We start from the raw sequence: 15,158 nt of genomic DNA, 5'->3' as shown, positions 1-15,158 counted from the left end.
TTCCAATTCATTTTTTGCTTGATAGAATTTTATGATAGATTCTAAACTATATTCTCTTGAAGGTGCAGCATGTCCTTTAATGAAAACAGTTGTCCATCATCTCAAACAAATCAACAGAGACAGTCTTGGTGTTTCAGGTAAATCAGTGTGTTAATGTGGGTATCTAAATTAATTGGCTAGTAGTGGATGTAAACATAGTCCAACTGAAGCTGGCTCTGAAACTGAAAGGATAGTACAGAATGCCTCCCCCATGCTCCAAAAGCTGCTGTGGTTTTTAGGAAGGTGGAGTTAAAAGCAGAATGTGTTATTCACAGAAAGAATTGGTTCAAGTTCCGCAGCCACGCTAATTTCCGTTGTTTTTCCCAAACATCCTTCATTCTTATCAGTTCAGATGATAAAAGGAAATAAGAATGCATTTCTCAGGTTGCTACGTCATCTGCTGAGAGAATTTTGCACTGATAATTCCTCTGTTGATAAAATGAATATTGGAAGTTTCTCTGACTTAAAGTATTGGTTTTCAAAATAGCCTCCTGTGCTCTGGGAAGTCATCAAGCATGCTAAAAGTCAGTATTTACCTCCATTTTTTAAATTCCATTAAATAAACTAAATCATTGTATCATATTTCACAGGGTTTGATCTGGCAGAAAGCTTTTCTTTGAGGCAAACATCTTGTGGAGGGGAAAAAATCTGTTTTAAACTGGGAAGTGCACCTCTCATCAGAGACACAAAGTAAGTAAGATACTGTTGCCCTAACTTTTTAAAAGACAGAGTTCTGACTAAATACTGCTAATGAACTGAAACACTGAGCAGTATATCTGAAGGATGCCACAGAAAAAAAAAGAAAGTATGTCTGTTTTCAGGCATTTTCATCTGTAACAGTTTTTTCTTCAGGGAGCATTTTGATTCAGATATGTTTTTCTTCTGGAATCTGGAAGTATCTAGGTAAAAAGCTAGTTGCAAATATCTTTTTCTCAAATCGTGGTTCTGATACTGAAACTCTACTGTTTATACATAAATATTTGTAAAGCAAAGGAAACAAAGAACTTCCATGGTATGACAAGAAGTTTTATACTAATCTTCCCTCAGTGAAATTGGCTGTCCTTTCTCTCATTACTGTTGGCAGGATTAAAAAGAGCTAGAGTCACCATTTCCTTAAACTCTGTTTTCATTATTTCTTTTTCCCAGAGGATTTGGCATCTTGCCTTTGAGCAGCAACAGAATGGTGGGTACTCAGTGTAGAGGTGGAACTAGGCAGCATCCTATTCTCACACAGCATGGGATGAAAGGTAGACTGCATGAAAAAATCAAGAGGAAGGTGAAAGAGAGCAAGGCACAGTGGGATTGGGTGGATTTAAGTTTGCACAGGGACAAGGAAATGGCACGAAGCAGTTAGGAATGTAGTTTCAAGTTCCCTCATGCACAGTGGTGAGAGAGGATCATCTCAGAGCTTCTTGGTTGAGATGTGCTCCAAGTCATGGGACTGTGGTTTCTGTACAGCATGTTCTGTGATGATGAGGGAAGCAACTGTATTCCTGTGTCTTCAGGTTGGGTATTCTCTGTTGCAAGAGGTCTGGCTCCAGCTTGCCTAGGAAAAAGTACACCCGGCCTTCCGAATTCCCTTTCACTTGGATCCTGGGCAAAGCAAAGAGGGGCTGTGGGTAGCATGAGGCCAGGGGAGAGGGAGAAAAGAGGACTCGGAGGCAGACACAGAACAAAGTGATCTTTGGGAGAGGAGAATGATTAAACAAATAGGACCTAAATATTCTAGATTACTAGATAGATTCCAAGTTTTTCTGAGGTATTAGATCCTGTAAATGCTGAATTTTTATGCTTGTGTCATTATGCAAAGTTAAACAAAGTAATCACTGCCTTTTTTTAAATACCTTGGTCTTTAGCTATTGAAGGAAAAATTACTAGACAAAGTTACTTAACACAGAGAGTGCTCATTTTTATTAGGACCTTCCCAGTATTATCAAGATTGTCTTCGGAAGAGAAACAGGTAAAATTAGGTACCACCCATACATGTCTTTACTAAAAGTATTTTGAAAGTTTGTCAGTAAGAAAACTTTTTTCTTTAAATCCGTTATTCTTTTTTTTCAGATTTTTACAGAATTTTTTCAATGAACAGGAATTTGAGGGAAATGTGAGACTATAGCAGAGTAGAAAAACAAGGCAATAATAAAAAATGTGGGGAAATTTTCCTTTAGGAGTAAGAAGCTAAGTAGTGGTTTGTGTGCCGTTAAATGCATATTGCAAGCTGACTTACATTGTTCTGAAACTGTAAGAAAATCAATGGCAAAAATGGAGTGACAGGAGCTAGAAATTGGAAAAGGGTGAATTATTTAAAATTTATGTTACTTTGAGGGAAAATTCATGATTCAAAAGGATTGATTTCTAATTGGAAGGTGTCTGGCAGGTGATATTGAGGCTGAAAAATGTAAAGGTATTTTTCCTAGCTTTTATTAGTTGGCCTGAATACTAATGTCTCTGTTTTGTTTTCTTCTTTTAAAAATGGTTTATTGGTGAAGGCAGTGAAAATGGAGAAGTCATGTCATAGCTGATAGCTGTGGCTTAGCAAAGCCTGAACTCTTAGCGGTTGCAAGGAAAATACTTGAAAAAGACACAATACTTTTTGGTTTTGCTTTTCTTTATGGAGTGGGAGAGAAATTAACATTTCCTTTTTTTCCTACATTTTATCTGTTCAGCTTTTTGGAGGCAAAATGGCTAGTTTTTCTTTATTTACAGTGTAACTTGGACAGGGGATAAAAAATTTCAGTAAAGGGTAAACCTGGAAGGCAAGTTGTTTGGCTTTTATGGTCTCTTGCTTCTCACATTCCTCTCCTTCCCTGTTGTTTTCTTCTGTATATTCTTATTAAAGAAAACCTAAAGAGAAGATCTTTCCAATTTCCCTTAAAAATAAGCATATCTAATGCATGAAATCTTTAGCTGGATGAAGCAACTGAGACGATTGTTAATAAAATGCATAACAGTGCTAGTGTATGCATATAGTTAGGCTGAAAATTAATAGCACATTATTGATGTTAATAAGGTACAAGATAAGCTTTTCAGTCAGCTTCCTGTGAAAGTAAATGATACCTCTTACATATATCTTCCTGAACAAAAAAGGGTTAAAAATATTTTCAATAACATTCAAGCATTGCAGATTTTCTATTAAATCTTAGTTTTTCATGGCAATAGTCTTGCTCGTGCTTTTTTAACCTTTCTTCACAGGTAAATGCATGTCATAATTAATAATATATTTTTAATTATTATTTAGTCTGTGGAATATATAATTGCTTTCTGTTGTTAACACTTTAGACAGGATTTTTAAAAAATATCTGTTTAAAGTGATTTATTTTTGATTTTTGATATTTTTGATACTCTTCTGAACTTCTGAGTTGTTTTTTTGAAAATAAGGGCAGAGGGCAGTCAGGAGCACAAAGTTAGGTTTTGACATGGTAGGTTTACAATGCAGGCTAGTCAGGAACACTGATATCTGTCATCATAGCCTTATGATTTACTTTACCTCAGTTATCCATATACGATATCTTGTAACTTATTAATTTTGATTTAAACCACCTTCTCTTGCGTTACATCAGATTGTGTGGTTCCAGACCCCTTGCGTTATTAGACGGACAGAGGTTTTTAGGCTCATTCAGCCTCAGAAAATATTTCAGTAGACGTGGTGTGCAGTCAGCAGCAGAACAGTGTTTGCTATCCATCCTGCAGGAAACCGAGAGTATCTGATTAAGCTGACTAGCAAGTATCAAGTAACTTGGCACATCTCCTCTTGCATTTCATTCATTCAGTCGTAGTGTGGGTAATAGAAAGCTATGCTGTGCCATTTTTTTTGTGTGATGCCATTTTGTTTTTTTTCAATGGACGTGGAGTCGTGTTGCACCTATTTATATGTTGTAAATAATTTACAATGCAGCGTCAGCTTGGGAAATCGCTTATGTCTATTTATGTTGGATTTTAGTTATATCTATCTTTTTTATGAGGGAGTTCTGTATGTATTTTGTCTCTTGGTAGGAGATGGATAGCTTTTGTTATGCTCCATGTAAATGACTATTAAATATTAATTGCTAATAATACTGTCAGGATTAAAGAGTGTTTTTTAAATCAAAATATTGTGAGTTACTGCAGTTCTTATGTGGACATTAATAGAAGTTATTCCTGAGTAAAGTGATGTAACTGAGCCTTTGAATCCTAAAGAAATACACAGTCAAATACTAAAAATCTGATCATATAGTAATAGTAATGGTATAAGGTTTTAATTTTATTTCAATAAATACATTATGGAGTCATATTTTGTTCTCTAGAGTTTAACAGGTACTGCCAATGCAGTGTGTTCCAGCTTGGCATAGAGCTTGCTGACAAAAGCAGCATGGGGCTCTGTGCTGATAGCAACTCCTTTAGATCCCCCAGCAGTGTTTAGTACTTCTAGACATGAGGCCTTTTAGGCTAATCTTTGTTCTTTAGTTGCCTTAGAATAAATAGCACTATGATGAAATAATTTCACCGTCCTCTAAAGAGACATCAGATGTTGGTTGTTCCTCATTCTCACTTTTCTGAGTTGCTGGTGGGCCATTTTTGTCTTCTCTGAAAGCACCAATAAAGGAGATAGTAAGTTGATTTCAGCTAAGTTTCAAACTGTTTTTGAAATGGATGTTTACGATTAGCAAATCTTAATGGCACTGTCATGGCTTTCTTATTTTGCAGTCTGTTTGGCTTGACAAATCATATTAATTTACTGAGGAGATTATCATAGCTGGCTGTTAAATGATCTCAGAGTTACAGCAGTTGAAATTACTCTCACTACTTTTTTAGGAATTCTTCCCTTTTTGGTGTAAGATACTGGAAAAGAGCTTGGATTTTGACTGTATTTGGACTACTGAGCTCCGTCAGCAATCTTGTCACTCGCTGCCAGAAGATCTGTGACTGTGGCTTGGGCCATATTTCAGAAAAAGTGTTTCACCTCCTTGTCATGTTTAGTTACTGGATTCAGAAATACTGTTCCCACTTCTGTCAGTATATTCCAGGCTGGAGGATTCTTTCTGCTAAGAACAGAAATTGATGATGAAAGAATATTCATGTGGGGTTTTTGTTTGTTTGTTTTTAATGCTAACTTTTTAAATAGAAAAAAAATGCATAGGGAATTGCATTTCCTAGAGTACAGCTGGCATTGAGCGAGGCAGTTTCTATGCTCACTGTTAGAAGCCTTTTCATAGCTAGCACTTCGCTCTCCAGAGGTGCCTATCGCTGCATGGCGTTGCAACCATCTACTTCTCCGTATGTTCTCTGATTGTGTCTGTTGAGACTTCCTTTTTCACCAAAATAATAAATACAGAACTCCTTGCGTGTGACTTCAGCTGTCAGTGAATGTCCACATGGGCATGATTTTTGATTAGTTTTACACATGGCATGTGTTTTGGACAGCAGAGTCAGGTTCAGCAGTCTTCTTGAAAAACATTTTTAAGATATATATTGTGTACCTGTTTCTCAAATACAGTATAGAATGGATAGATGTGCAAATCACCAGTTTCCGAAAGATTTCATCGAAAACTTTTAAAACATCTACTGAAGATGGCAATGAGGTGGCACCCCTGTTTGGAGGCAGTAGTTATAGTTATGCCAACCAGCTTTTATCTGTGCTTACACAAAGTCCTGCTAGTCTATTAAAATTTAGATAGTTATTTAAGAAACTACCTCTCCCTTCCTATATCGTGTATTTATTTGAGGTCATTTGAGCTGTTGGAGCCAACAATGCCAAGACTGAAATGTCTGGTATTTTGGTTGCAGGGTATTTTCAAGAAAAGGGCCTTGTCTCTGGAATTTGCTTCCTGAGTGTGGGAGCCTGAATTTAGTACAAATCCTGATGTTTTCTTCAGGTCTTTCAAAGTAGTGGATCAGAAGCTGCAGCAATACAATCTTTCTTTTTCTGATTCTGGCTGAAAGGTATTGAAATTAAGTACTTTGTGTTTATTTCCAGAAACTTGAAAACTTACTGCATTTTATAAAATAAAAAGAAGGATAATACAAGGATTACTCTTGAAAGAACAAATTGGAGCTGTACCTACCATGGAAATACCAGTTATTTAATTTCATAACTAAGGAGAAAAATGGGACCTCTTACTATGAAAAATGATAGGACAATACTTCTTTTAAAGAATGAACACATGTGAATGTATTTTTCTGTATATTTGGGCTTGTTTCTTCCTGGCAGTTTACAAGAAATAAACCAAGAGCCTTTTATAAAATTTAAAAATCAGGCATTAATGGATTTTAATTGCTATATAGGGCTTGAATCATCCTATACCTCAACGTGCAATTTACTATGTGGAAAGAATTAGGAAAGCAAAAGTAATGTCAGAGAGGTGGCAGAGGGGAGAGTATGTATATTAAAATGTATAGTACTTACATTGAAAGCAGACTGTAAGGGAACGGAGACCAGAAAAACTATTTTAATTATGTCAGACTGTAGCAAATCTGAATTCTTTGATCTGTAGTGTGTTCCCCGACAGCAGAGCACTTAGTGTGGTGGCGGTGTACCAGTTGAATTGGTAAGACAATGTTGGATGAAGCAGACTGTTTTCCTTTTTTCCTCAGCAATGTTGTTCTTGCCGTAAAGCACTTGCAGATAAAGGGAAGGACATTTTAGGAGACGTGTACTGTAAGGCACTGGTCCACAGTGAGAGTGTGCAGGACACCAGCAGTGTTTGTGTGGATCCCCTGTGTGTGTCACAGTTCAGGATGAAATTAAGGCAGGCAATAAGCAAATCACAGAAGCACCGGACGAACAAATAGCAAAGGCAGTTTACTTTCCTTACTTAAAAAGCTTTTCTTAATTTGAAGAACATGTATTTCAGTTTGGATTAGTGTTGTTTTTTCCCGCTGCCTTTGTTTTAAAGGAGAAATTTGTCCAGCCAAGATTATTATTTGGAAGAAAATTTCACAGCACTCCTCTCCAGCTGTCAGCCTCATCTCACTTCCTCCACATCAGCATCAGCCTCTCTGGTCAGTGAGGCTGGCAGCTGATCCCCGTGGCTGTGTGATCTCCATCAATCACAGTGGGGAAGGAGCAAGAATGCACTGCTGGGGCAGGGGGCAGCCTGCCCGTTAGCTTAAGCAAACCCTGAAATTGTACCTTCAGTTTAATGGTTTAACCTGCCACGTGGGAAACAGTTCTGTTGTTCTGATTAAAACAATGGCATCTGCAATATCAAAGCAATTTCACTTTTGCTATATAGTCCTGTATAGAATTCCTTTTTATTTTCATCTGATATGGATGCCAAAACTATTTCTCAGTTTTCTTGTTGGATAAGACAGCAAAACTTAAAACATATAGTGTCATAGGTACTGCAGTTGCTAGACAAAGTTATTGTGTTATTAGATTTCTAGGTTCAGCACAAGTGATTTACCTGGATGCTTCCCTATGGTCCTTGTTCAAAGAATTGGACACTGATTCCTTCATAGGTTGTTCAGTTTACTGGTATGTTAGCTGTAGAGAGCCTTAAGTAGTGCTGGACTGTGGGGAACTTTCGCAAGAGTGTACACATCTCTTACTCCCTGCCAAACATGCTGACTTTCTTGGTCATCTTTTTTGAAGAAAAAAGTCCCCCAAAAGTGAATACAGGATAGTACTCTAAATTAGTAAGGAGGATGCAGATCTAAGTCTGTAACAAGGCTGGCGTTTGATAAGAACTAGTCAGAATAGTCTTAGAACAAAAATACAGTTGCAAAATTAATACAATTGAAATTTCTTAGAAATCCAGAGTAAATATGGGTATATACAGCAGTGCTATAGGCAACCACACAGAATTCAATGAAATGTATTGGATATTATGCATGCAGCTGAGGATAGACTGTGGCCCCCATATGTTGTAGTGTAAAATTAGAGATTGAAAGATCATTTACCATTTCTGCTGATTGGGCTGAGAGGATTCAAGAGCCTTTGTAAAATGCATATAATTTCTCCAGCTGAAGCAGTGGTGCCGTGTGCTTCAGAAGTCATTTATCAGCAGACTGAAAAAAAACCCACCCAAACCTGTAATAAATCAAATTCATTATTTTTTTTTCTGGCTTTTGTGATTTAACACTTTGTGAAATGTAGTTTGCATTAGCTATACTGTCAGGTATTCCTCCTGTTACCTTTTTGTAGGTGCAACTTTAGTTGTTTGTGCTGATACATCTGTGTCTACACCGGGGCTTTGTTGTTTAAAGATGTCATAGAGGTATCATTCCCTTCCCCCACCTTGCCTCATGAGTTTTTAGTTTTTCTATCTAAAAATAGTTCATGGGATCTCTCACAGTGAAACTGCCTGGTGCTTTTTCATTACACTGATTTTAATTTATTTTCAGTTGGTTGTGAAATATTTTTGGCCTCTAGCATTTCTCTGTGTTTAGCTCTTTGCATTTTTTATCATCATGCCGTGAAACATTTTTTATTTATGGAGATAAATTGCCAAATTTTTAACAATACTTTAATTTTGCGTGAACAGTACAGACAATGCCCTGGATTTTTTCACTTGGAGGTCTGGGTATCAACTTGATTTCAGCTGTAAGTGTACAGAGTTTGCTGATTGCAACCTTGTCTCAAGTGGGTGTTTGTCATGTCACAAACTCATTTCACAACTTGGAATGATTTAATAAGCTTCAACATGAAGAATAGTCTGTAATGTATAGAAACTAAGTCCTGATGTACAGATACCGGTGTATTAACAGAACCATGTGCAAGAGATCATGTTATTTTTGGATTTAGTCAATGTGACTAGTTGCGGAATCTCAGAATTCTATTAAAAAATAAATCCTAAAAGTACTCTGGGATTGAGCATGACAATACAGGCCTTAAATAACTTGTTAATAGTTCCTAATATGGCATTAGGCTTTTAACGGTCATATGAAAATTCACGTATTTTTTTATTTTAGGGTTTAGGCTGCTGCCTATTGCTACGCCTGTATTAGTAATGTTAATGCAGAAGTCCTTGATAAACTTTATCTTTTACTCAGTTTTCTCTGTGAACTCTGCTAAGGGTTTAGTTACAAATGTGTATGTTCATAATCTGTGGTGAACAGTGTTGATTACTCAACTACTCAAATTCTGTTGAATGCATATCCCATAAAATAGCAATGTCTGTTTTATGGCTAAGGAGAGAAAGGTTTGCTTTGAACCATTCCAGAGAAGTAAGAACACAGACAGCATCATCAAGGTGCTGTGACTCCACATGCCTTATCTTTTAACTTACTGGATCTGTCTCGAAGTGAGCAGTTCGGAACGCTAGGTGACTGCCAATTTAAATTAATCTATGAAACGAAACAAAAAAAAAGATAATAGCATTCAACAGGAGCACATACAATAACAGGAACAGTTTGCCAAGACTTGGGGGGGGAAGAAGTGAACTTCCAGGTCCGATTCTTGCACTCAGGATCCTCTATGCTGGATGTGCTTACTTTGAAGTACAGCACATGCAATTGCAGTGTTAAATTATTGCTGTTGCTCAGGATTGACATCTAGCAGCTGACTTGTACAGGATTAGTAGATAATGTTCACTCGTTTTGTAGGTAAAGGTGTTATTTGGAAGCAAGGTGTTTGGGGAGCAGAGTCTTTTAGTGCCATAGGATGTTTTTTTAAAAAAAAAAAAATCTCCTGTGAAATTAAGTCACTGAGAATTGAGAATATTTAACATAGGATGTTTAATTCCCAAATGAACTGTGGACAATATGTGATAGACGGTAACTCATAAGAATAATCGTATGGACAGAAATATTGGAAGAAAATGTACCACAACAGGACCAAACATAGAAGATAAGTTGTAGCAGTAGTTCAGTAGTGAAACGCTGTGTGATGACTTGAATGTCTGAAAATGTTAGATGCAAGAAATGCCATCAGACATCTGTGTTTACTCAAAAAGGAGCATAGACTTTGAAACAATTTCTGGTTTTTATAGGTTACTTTCCTTTCTGCAGGACTTTCTTTAAATTTAGGTAGTGATAAATGATTGTATTACTTTTAGTATGTGGAGACAGATATGCTATGCTACGAGGAAATTACATAAGCTTAAGGTTGGTTTGTTGTGAAAGTGTTAGGAGCACTGAAAAAACACTTTGTGATTCAAGATAGCTGATATGATTTCATGGAAAGGAAAGTCATGACTCATTAACTGGTTAGAGTTCTTGGAAGAGTTATAACACAGCCTTGCTTCATTGCTCTCCATAAGGACTGGTTAGCACTACTAATATGAATCCGTATTATGCCTAAGATTACATTTTTTTACAACATTTTAACTTTTGTTATCACAATTAAATGTCATCTCTTTTTTTTTTTTTTTTTTTTTTTTAAATTCTTATACACAAATGAATGCGTACACCTATCCAACTGGCTTCAGAGGTCCCTTCCAGCCTCAACTATTCTGGGATTCTGGGATTCTATTATAGACTATACTGATTACAGTTTTTCTTCCTTAATAATATAGATTGCCATAATATTGTGTACTTAATTTGATTGTCAACCAAGTAATTTATAGGGTAAGAGCGAAATCATCAAAATGCTGTTTTTGTCATAGGATGGTGAGGGAACAAAGTATTTCCTTTTTAAAACTTCCAAAATATTTCTTGCATCTTGTTGCATGCTTAAATGTTACAATTTTATACAATGCAAAATATTGGTGATAGTAGTGATAACTTCTTTACTGTCATAACATCTCCACAGTTCATCTACTAGTGTGAGGTTTGTAGTCGATAATATCATGTTCTTAAAATTTTCACCAGCGGTAAAGATTTCAATCTCAGCCTTCCTGTTGAAAAATAAGATCATTGTTCATTCTAGCTCTGTTACTTTCGCAGAGAAGTTAAACAGATGATTCAACCTCAGATGAAGTTATAGTTGATGCATTGTTTTAATGGAAAGTTTTTGTACTGTGGAGCCTTTACTGTTTTGAGAAAAGTTTATAAATTCCCAGCATATCAAGGTTCCTTGTTTGGGTATGAGGCACCTGGCCTGTTTCCCCAGTCTGAGAACTCCTGGTAATATCCAGTGTTCTTTCAGGTTGGGTTTGGTGGGTTCTAATGCGAAGCTTAGGAAAAATCTAAATAAAACGTTCATTGTCTTATCCAAAGCTACCACTGCTCCTTTCAACACTTCTGTCCTGGACCTAATGCAAGACCCCATCTCTCTTTACAAGCTTTTTTTGGTTTCTTTCCTAGCCCTTTAAAGGGAATACCTGGCCGTTTCCCAACTGGGTCTTGATAGTAACACGGTTAGCAAGTCACAGGTCCTTGGCCCGTCCTCTTCTATCATAAACATAGTTATGACTCAGCAGATAGCAATGCAATGCTGATATTTTTGAGCTTGATATATTTTAACCCCATTTAATCTGCAACTTACCAAAAATCTTGTTATCAAAGGAAATGTGAGGGATACAGGCTAAGATGTGTGTACTTTTTTTTTTTTTTTTTAATTTAACTTTATTTAGACAACTCATTGCTGAGTCCTGAGACTTCAGAAAAGTAATAATTTCCAGTTTTTGGAAATGCTATTAAGTCTTTCTATGTGATGCAAATGTATTTTTTTTATCTTTTATTTTCTATATTCATTCACTTAGAATCCATGAATCTTAACAGTTTTTACAAATTGTAAAAAGAGCACATTATTTATCTAATTATACTTCAAATTGTAAGCAGAACACCAGGCTTAAATATTCATAAACTAGTCATGCTGTGTGTAGGGGGTGTTAAAGCAAAAGCATGCTCTCTCTGTAGCTTCACTCTTGCAGCTGACAGAGCTACTTATTTCAGGTCAGACCCTGGTATCTGGTATCATTAACCTTCTTTCCTACTCCAGTCTCTTCTGTTGGTAACTTAATCTTCACCACTTATACTTTCTTTTTTTGGGGAGATCAGCTGGAACCAAGATGGCTAGATATATCCATCTATAACAGTGTTGTAGGCTGTAGTACCTTTGGTGTTGCCCGTGCCTTTTTCACAAGCACTGCTCAGCATGGCCTGCTTGTGACTAGCCTGGAATGAATTTATTTATAGGCAGTCCTGCGTGCTAAAGAGGGGGAGGCTAGTTATACAGGCAGTTATTCAAGGAGGTCAGGTAGAAAGCATCCCTTAGTTGGTTCAGCTGAACTCCATACAGTGGTACTTCTAGCTCTCTCTTTACCCTGCTGGCCATGCTATTATGTTCGCTGTGAGCATTCAGTATTTTCATAAAGGAATGCTGGCCTGCAAGGTGATTTGCCTTTTACCATCAGCCAGGGTTGTCTAGGACCTGGCAGAACGAACCAGGGAAGGAACCAGGGAGCCTGTTCCAAGTGTAATCAACAGTTCAGTTTGCTTGCACTTCTTCCATTGGTTCATTGTAAAAAGCTGCCAAAAGTTTAGGATGGGGGTGAGGGAATACTAAACAGGAGGAAATTGAGGGTTCTAAGGAAACAACACATTTAGGTTGGGTAGCATGATGTCATGCAGAAATACACAAGGTAGCTCTCACAAGACCAATGTGAGAAGTAGGAAGGTATGGGCCTCTCAGCATGCAGCTCTGCTGGAGCTGACTAGCCCTCCTGTGTACTGAACTAAAAAGACCATTCTGTTTCTGGAATCAGCTAGCGTCTCTAGGTACCTGTACAGATGTCTGTACAGTGCTGGTGAGTTGTCTATGAAAACCTCTAAGGAGAGATGGATGCTTAGATTTCTTCATCCTCTAGACAAGATTATATAGATATATATGCCAAGAAAAAAGAAACGTCATTCCTGATTTCCTCAATCTTTCCGAAGTTTGAAGTGCAGCATCTGTCTTCAGACTGCATTGTCATGGCCTCCAATAGACAAGTCCTCTATTGTGGTCTGCTTTTTCTTTGCTTTTCCAGACAACAGCAAACACTAAGATCTACAAATAATTAACACTGCACCATAGATACTGCTTCAGGGTAGGAAACCTGTAAAAATATGTGCAGAGCAATTTTTGTTGCCAGTTGACTTTCAGAGGTTACCGTCATTTTTTTTTTTCCTCTAACATCTTCAGAGGGTTTCTTGATCAGTTGAATAACTCCCTTCAACTGTAGATAATCATATTTAGCACAAGAATTTAATATCTTATTGACTTCAGAGACTGACAAATAACAGACTGCTGTAATAACTACACATGTTGTCTTTGTTCCGTTTCTGGAAGCAAACTAGAAGGACCATGTGAGTTACAGAGCTGCTCATAAAATGTCTAAATAAAGACACGGGTAGATGTTAAAGGCATGCAAAGTTCCTTTAAAAGTGTTTAAGTTCACATCCTCTTCTCTTGATGCTTGCCACACTTGAAAAAAAAAGAATACCACAATTGGATTTTAGGACATTTAGCACAGCAAAATGGCCTTGAGAGATTGTGTAAAAATGCCAAAAATCTTGAACAATTCTTGAATGACTTGAAGAAAACTTTAATCTCTGCCATTCTTTTCAGCACATCTTAGCTTTAAATTTTGAACAAAGACCATATCGTAGGAGACAATCACAGACCCACTGAAGAAACAGACATGTCATCACACTGCTCCAGATTCAACCATCTCCAAAGAGAAAGTTTTGTTTGTTTTTTGTGAATTGCTTGTGAGAAATGTGTCAGACCCAGAGTAGGTTTCCTTATAGAGGCAATCAACTTATTAGTGTGGTTCTGGGTAAGGAAAAGCACTGGAGATTTCTGGGACATTCATGCTGGACAGAAAGACAATATTTGCATGTGTGCAAGGAGGTTTCATTCCCTACAGTGAATCACAGGAGTAGAAACCTGTTAGAAAAATGGGGATGGGTGTTGCACATGTGTATGATCACAGAATGGTAGGGATTGGAATGGACCTCTGGAAATCACTTAGTCCAACCCGCCCGCTAAAGCAGGTTCACCTAGAGCAGGTTGCGCAGGATTGTGTCCAGGCGGGTTTTGAATATCTTCAGAGAAGGAGGCTCCACAACATCCCTGGGCAGCCTGCTTCAGTGCTCTGCCTCCTCAAAGGCAAGAAGTTTTTCCTCATGTTCAGGTGGAACTTCCTGTAATCCAGTTTGTGCCTGTTGCCCCTTGTCCTGTTGCTGAGCTGAAAAATCTGGCCCCATCCTCTGGACTCCCACTCTTTAGGTATTTATAAGCATTGATAAGGTCCCCTCTCAGTCTTCTCTTCTCCAGGCTAGACAGACCCAGATCTCTCAGCCTTTCCTCATAAGAGAGATGCCCCAGTCCCAAATCACCTTCATAGCCCTCTGCTGGACTCTCTCCAGTAGTTCCCTGTCCCTCTTGAACTCGGGGGGCCCAGAACTGGACGCAGTACTCCAGATGGGGCCTCATCAGGGCAGAGTAGAGGGGGAGGATAATCTCCCTTGACCAGCTGGCCACCTTGTCTTAATGCACCCCAGGATACCATTGGCCTTCTTGGCTACAGGGGCACATCGCTGGCTCATGGTTAACTTACTGTCCACCAGGACTCCCAGGTCCTTCTCTGCAGAGCTGCTCTCCAGCAGGTCAACCCCCAACTTGTACTGGTGCATGGGGTTATTCCTCCCCAAGTGCAAGGCCCTATACTTGCCCTTGTTCAACTTCATAGGTTCCTCTCCACCCAGCTCTCCAGCCTCACTGAATGGCAGCACAGCCTTCCGGTGTATCAGCCACTCCTCCCAGTTTTGTGTCATCAGCAAACTTGCTGAGGGTGCACTCTGTCCCTTCACCCAGGTCATTGATGAATATGTTGAACAGGACTGGACTCCATACTGACCTCTGGGGAGCACCGCTAGCCACAGGCTTCCATGTGATTTTCTACATTTAGCTACAGAAAGGAAAGGAGAATGAGGTATACATCTAGGAAGAGCATGATTCCTGATACGAGATTATAAGAGTTCAAAGGAGGTGGTTTTCTTTTGAATTATTTTTATATTTTCAGTGTAGATATGATAGGGAGATGAATGCTGGTAATGGAAAGAGCTCTTCCTAACTGACATTTTTAAATTTTGTTACATGACTAGATTTAGCATCCATGGAATGTGGAGAAATGTGCAATGAAAGGGCACATGGTATGAGAAACATCACTGTATTCGCAAGTCTAAAACCAGTAGACTGATTGCAACTACTTATGGTAATGTCCATGTGAGGAGGGTCAGATAGAACTAAGGTTATTAATTATTGATGCATC

The 15,158-nt window shown here is 38.1% G+C and overlaps 1 protein-coding gene across 1 annotated transcript in view; it reads left to right on the top strand.

The window, feature by feature from the left end:
• COL19A1 (collagen type XIX alpha 1 chain) overlaps positions 1 to 15,158 on the top strand; it is a 198,961-nt gene that overhangs the window by 9,018 nt on the left and 174,785 nt on the right. Inside the window, exons 2-3 of the mRNA XM_086461493.1 lie at positions 63 to 137; positions 630 to 729. Of these exons, the coding sequence (XP_086317619.1) occupies positions 63 to 137; positions 630 to 729 (175 nt within the window). The remainder of the gene's footprint in view (positions 1 to 62; positions 138 to 629; positions 730 to 15,158) is intronic.

Source organism: Leptosomus discolor, chromosome 2, assembly GCF_034619465.1.
Source record: "Leptosomus discolor isolate bLepDis1 chromosome 2, bLepDis1.hap2, whole genome shotgun sequence".
NCBI classification, from domain to species: domain Eukaryota; kingdom Metazoa; phylum Chordata; class Aves; order Leptosomiformes; family Leptosomidae; genus Leptosomus; species Leptosomus discolor.
The sequence above is the reverse complement of the archived record's forward strand: the minus strand, read 5'-3'. Positions and strand labels throughout refer to the sequence as shown.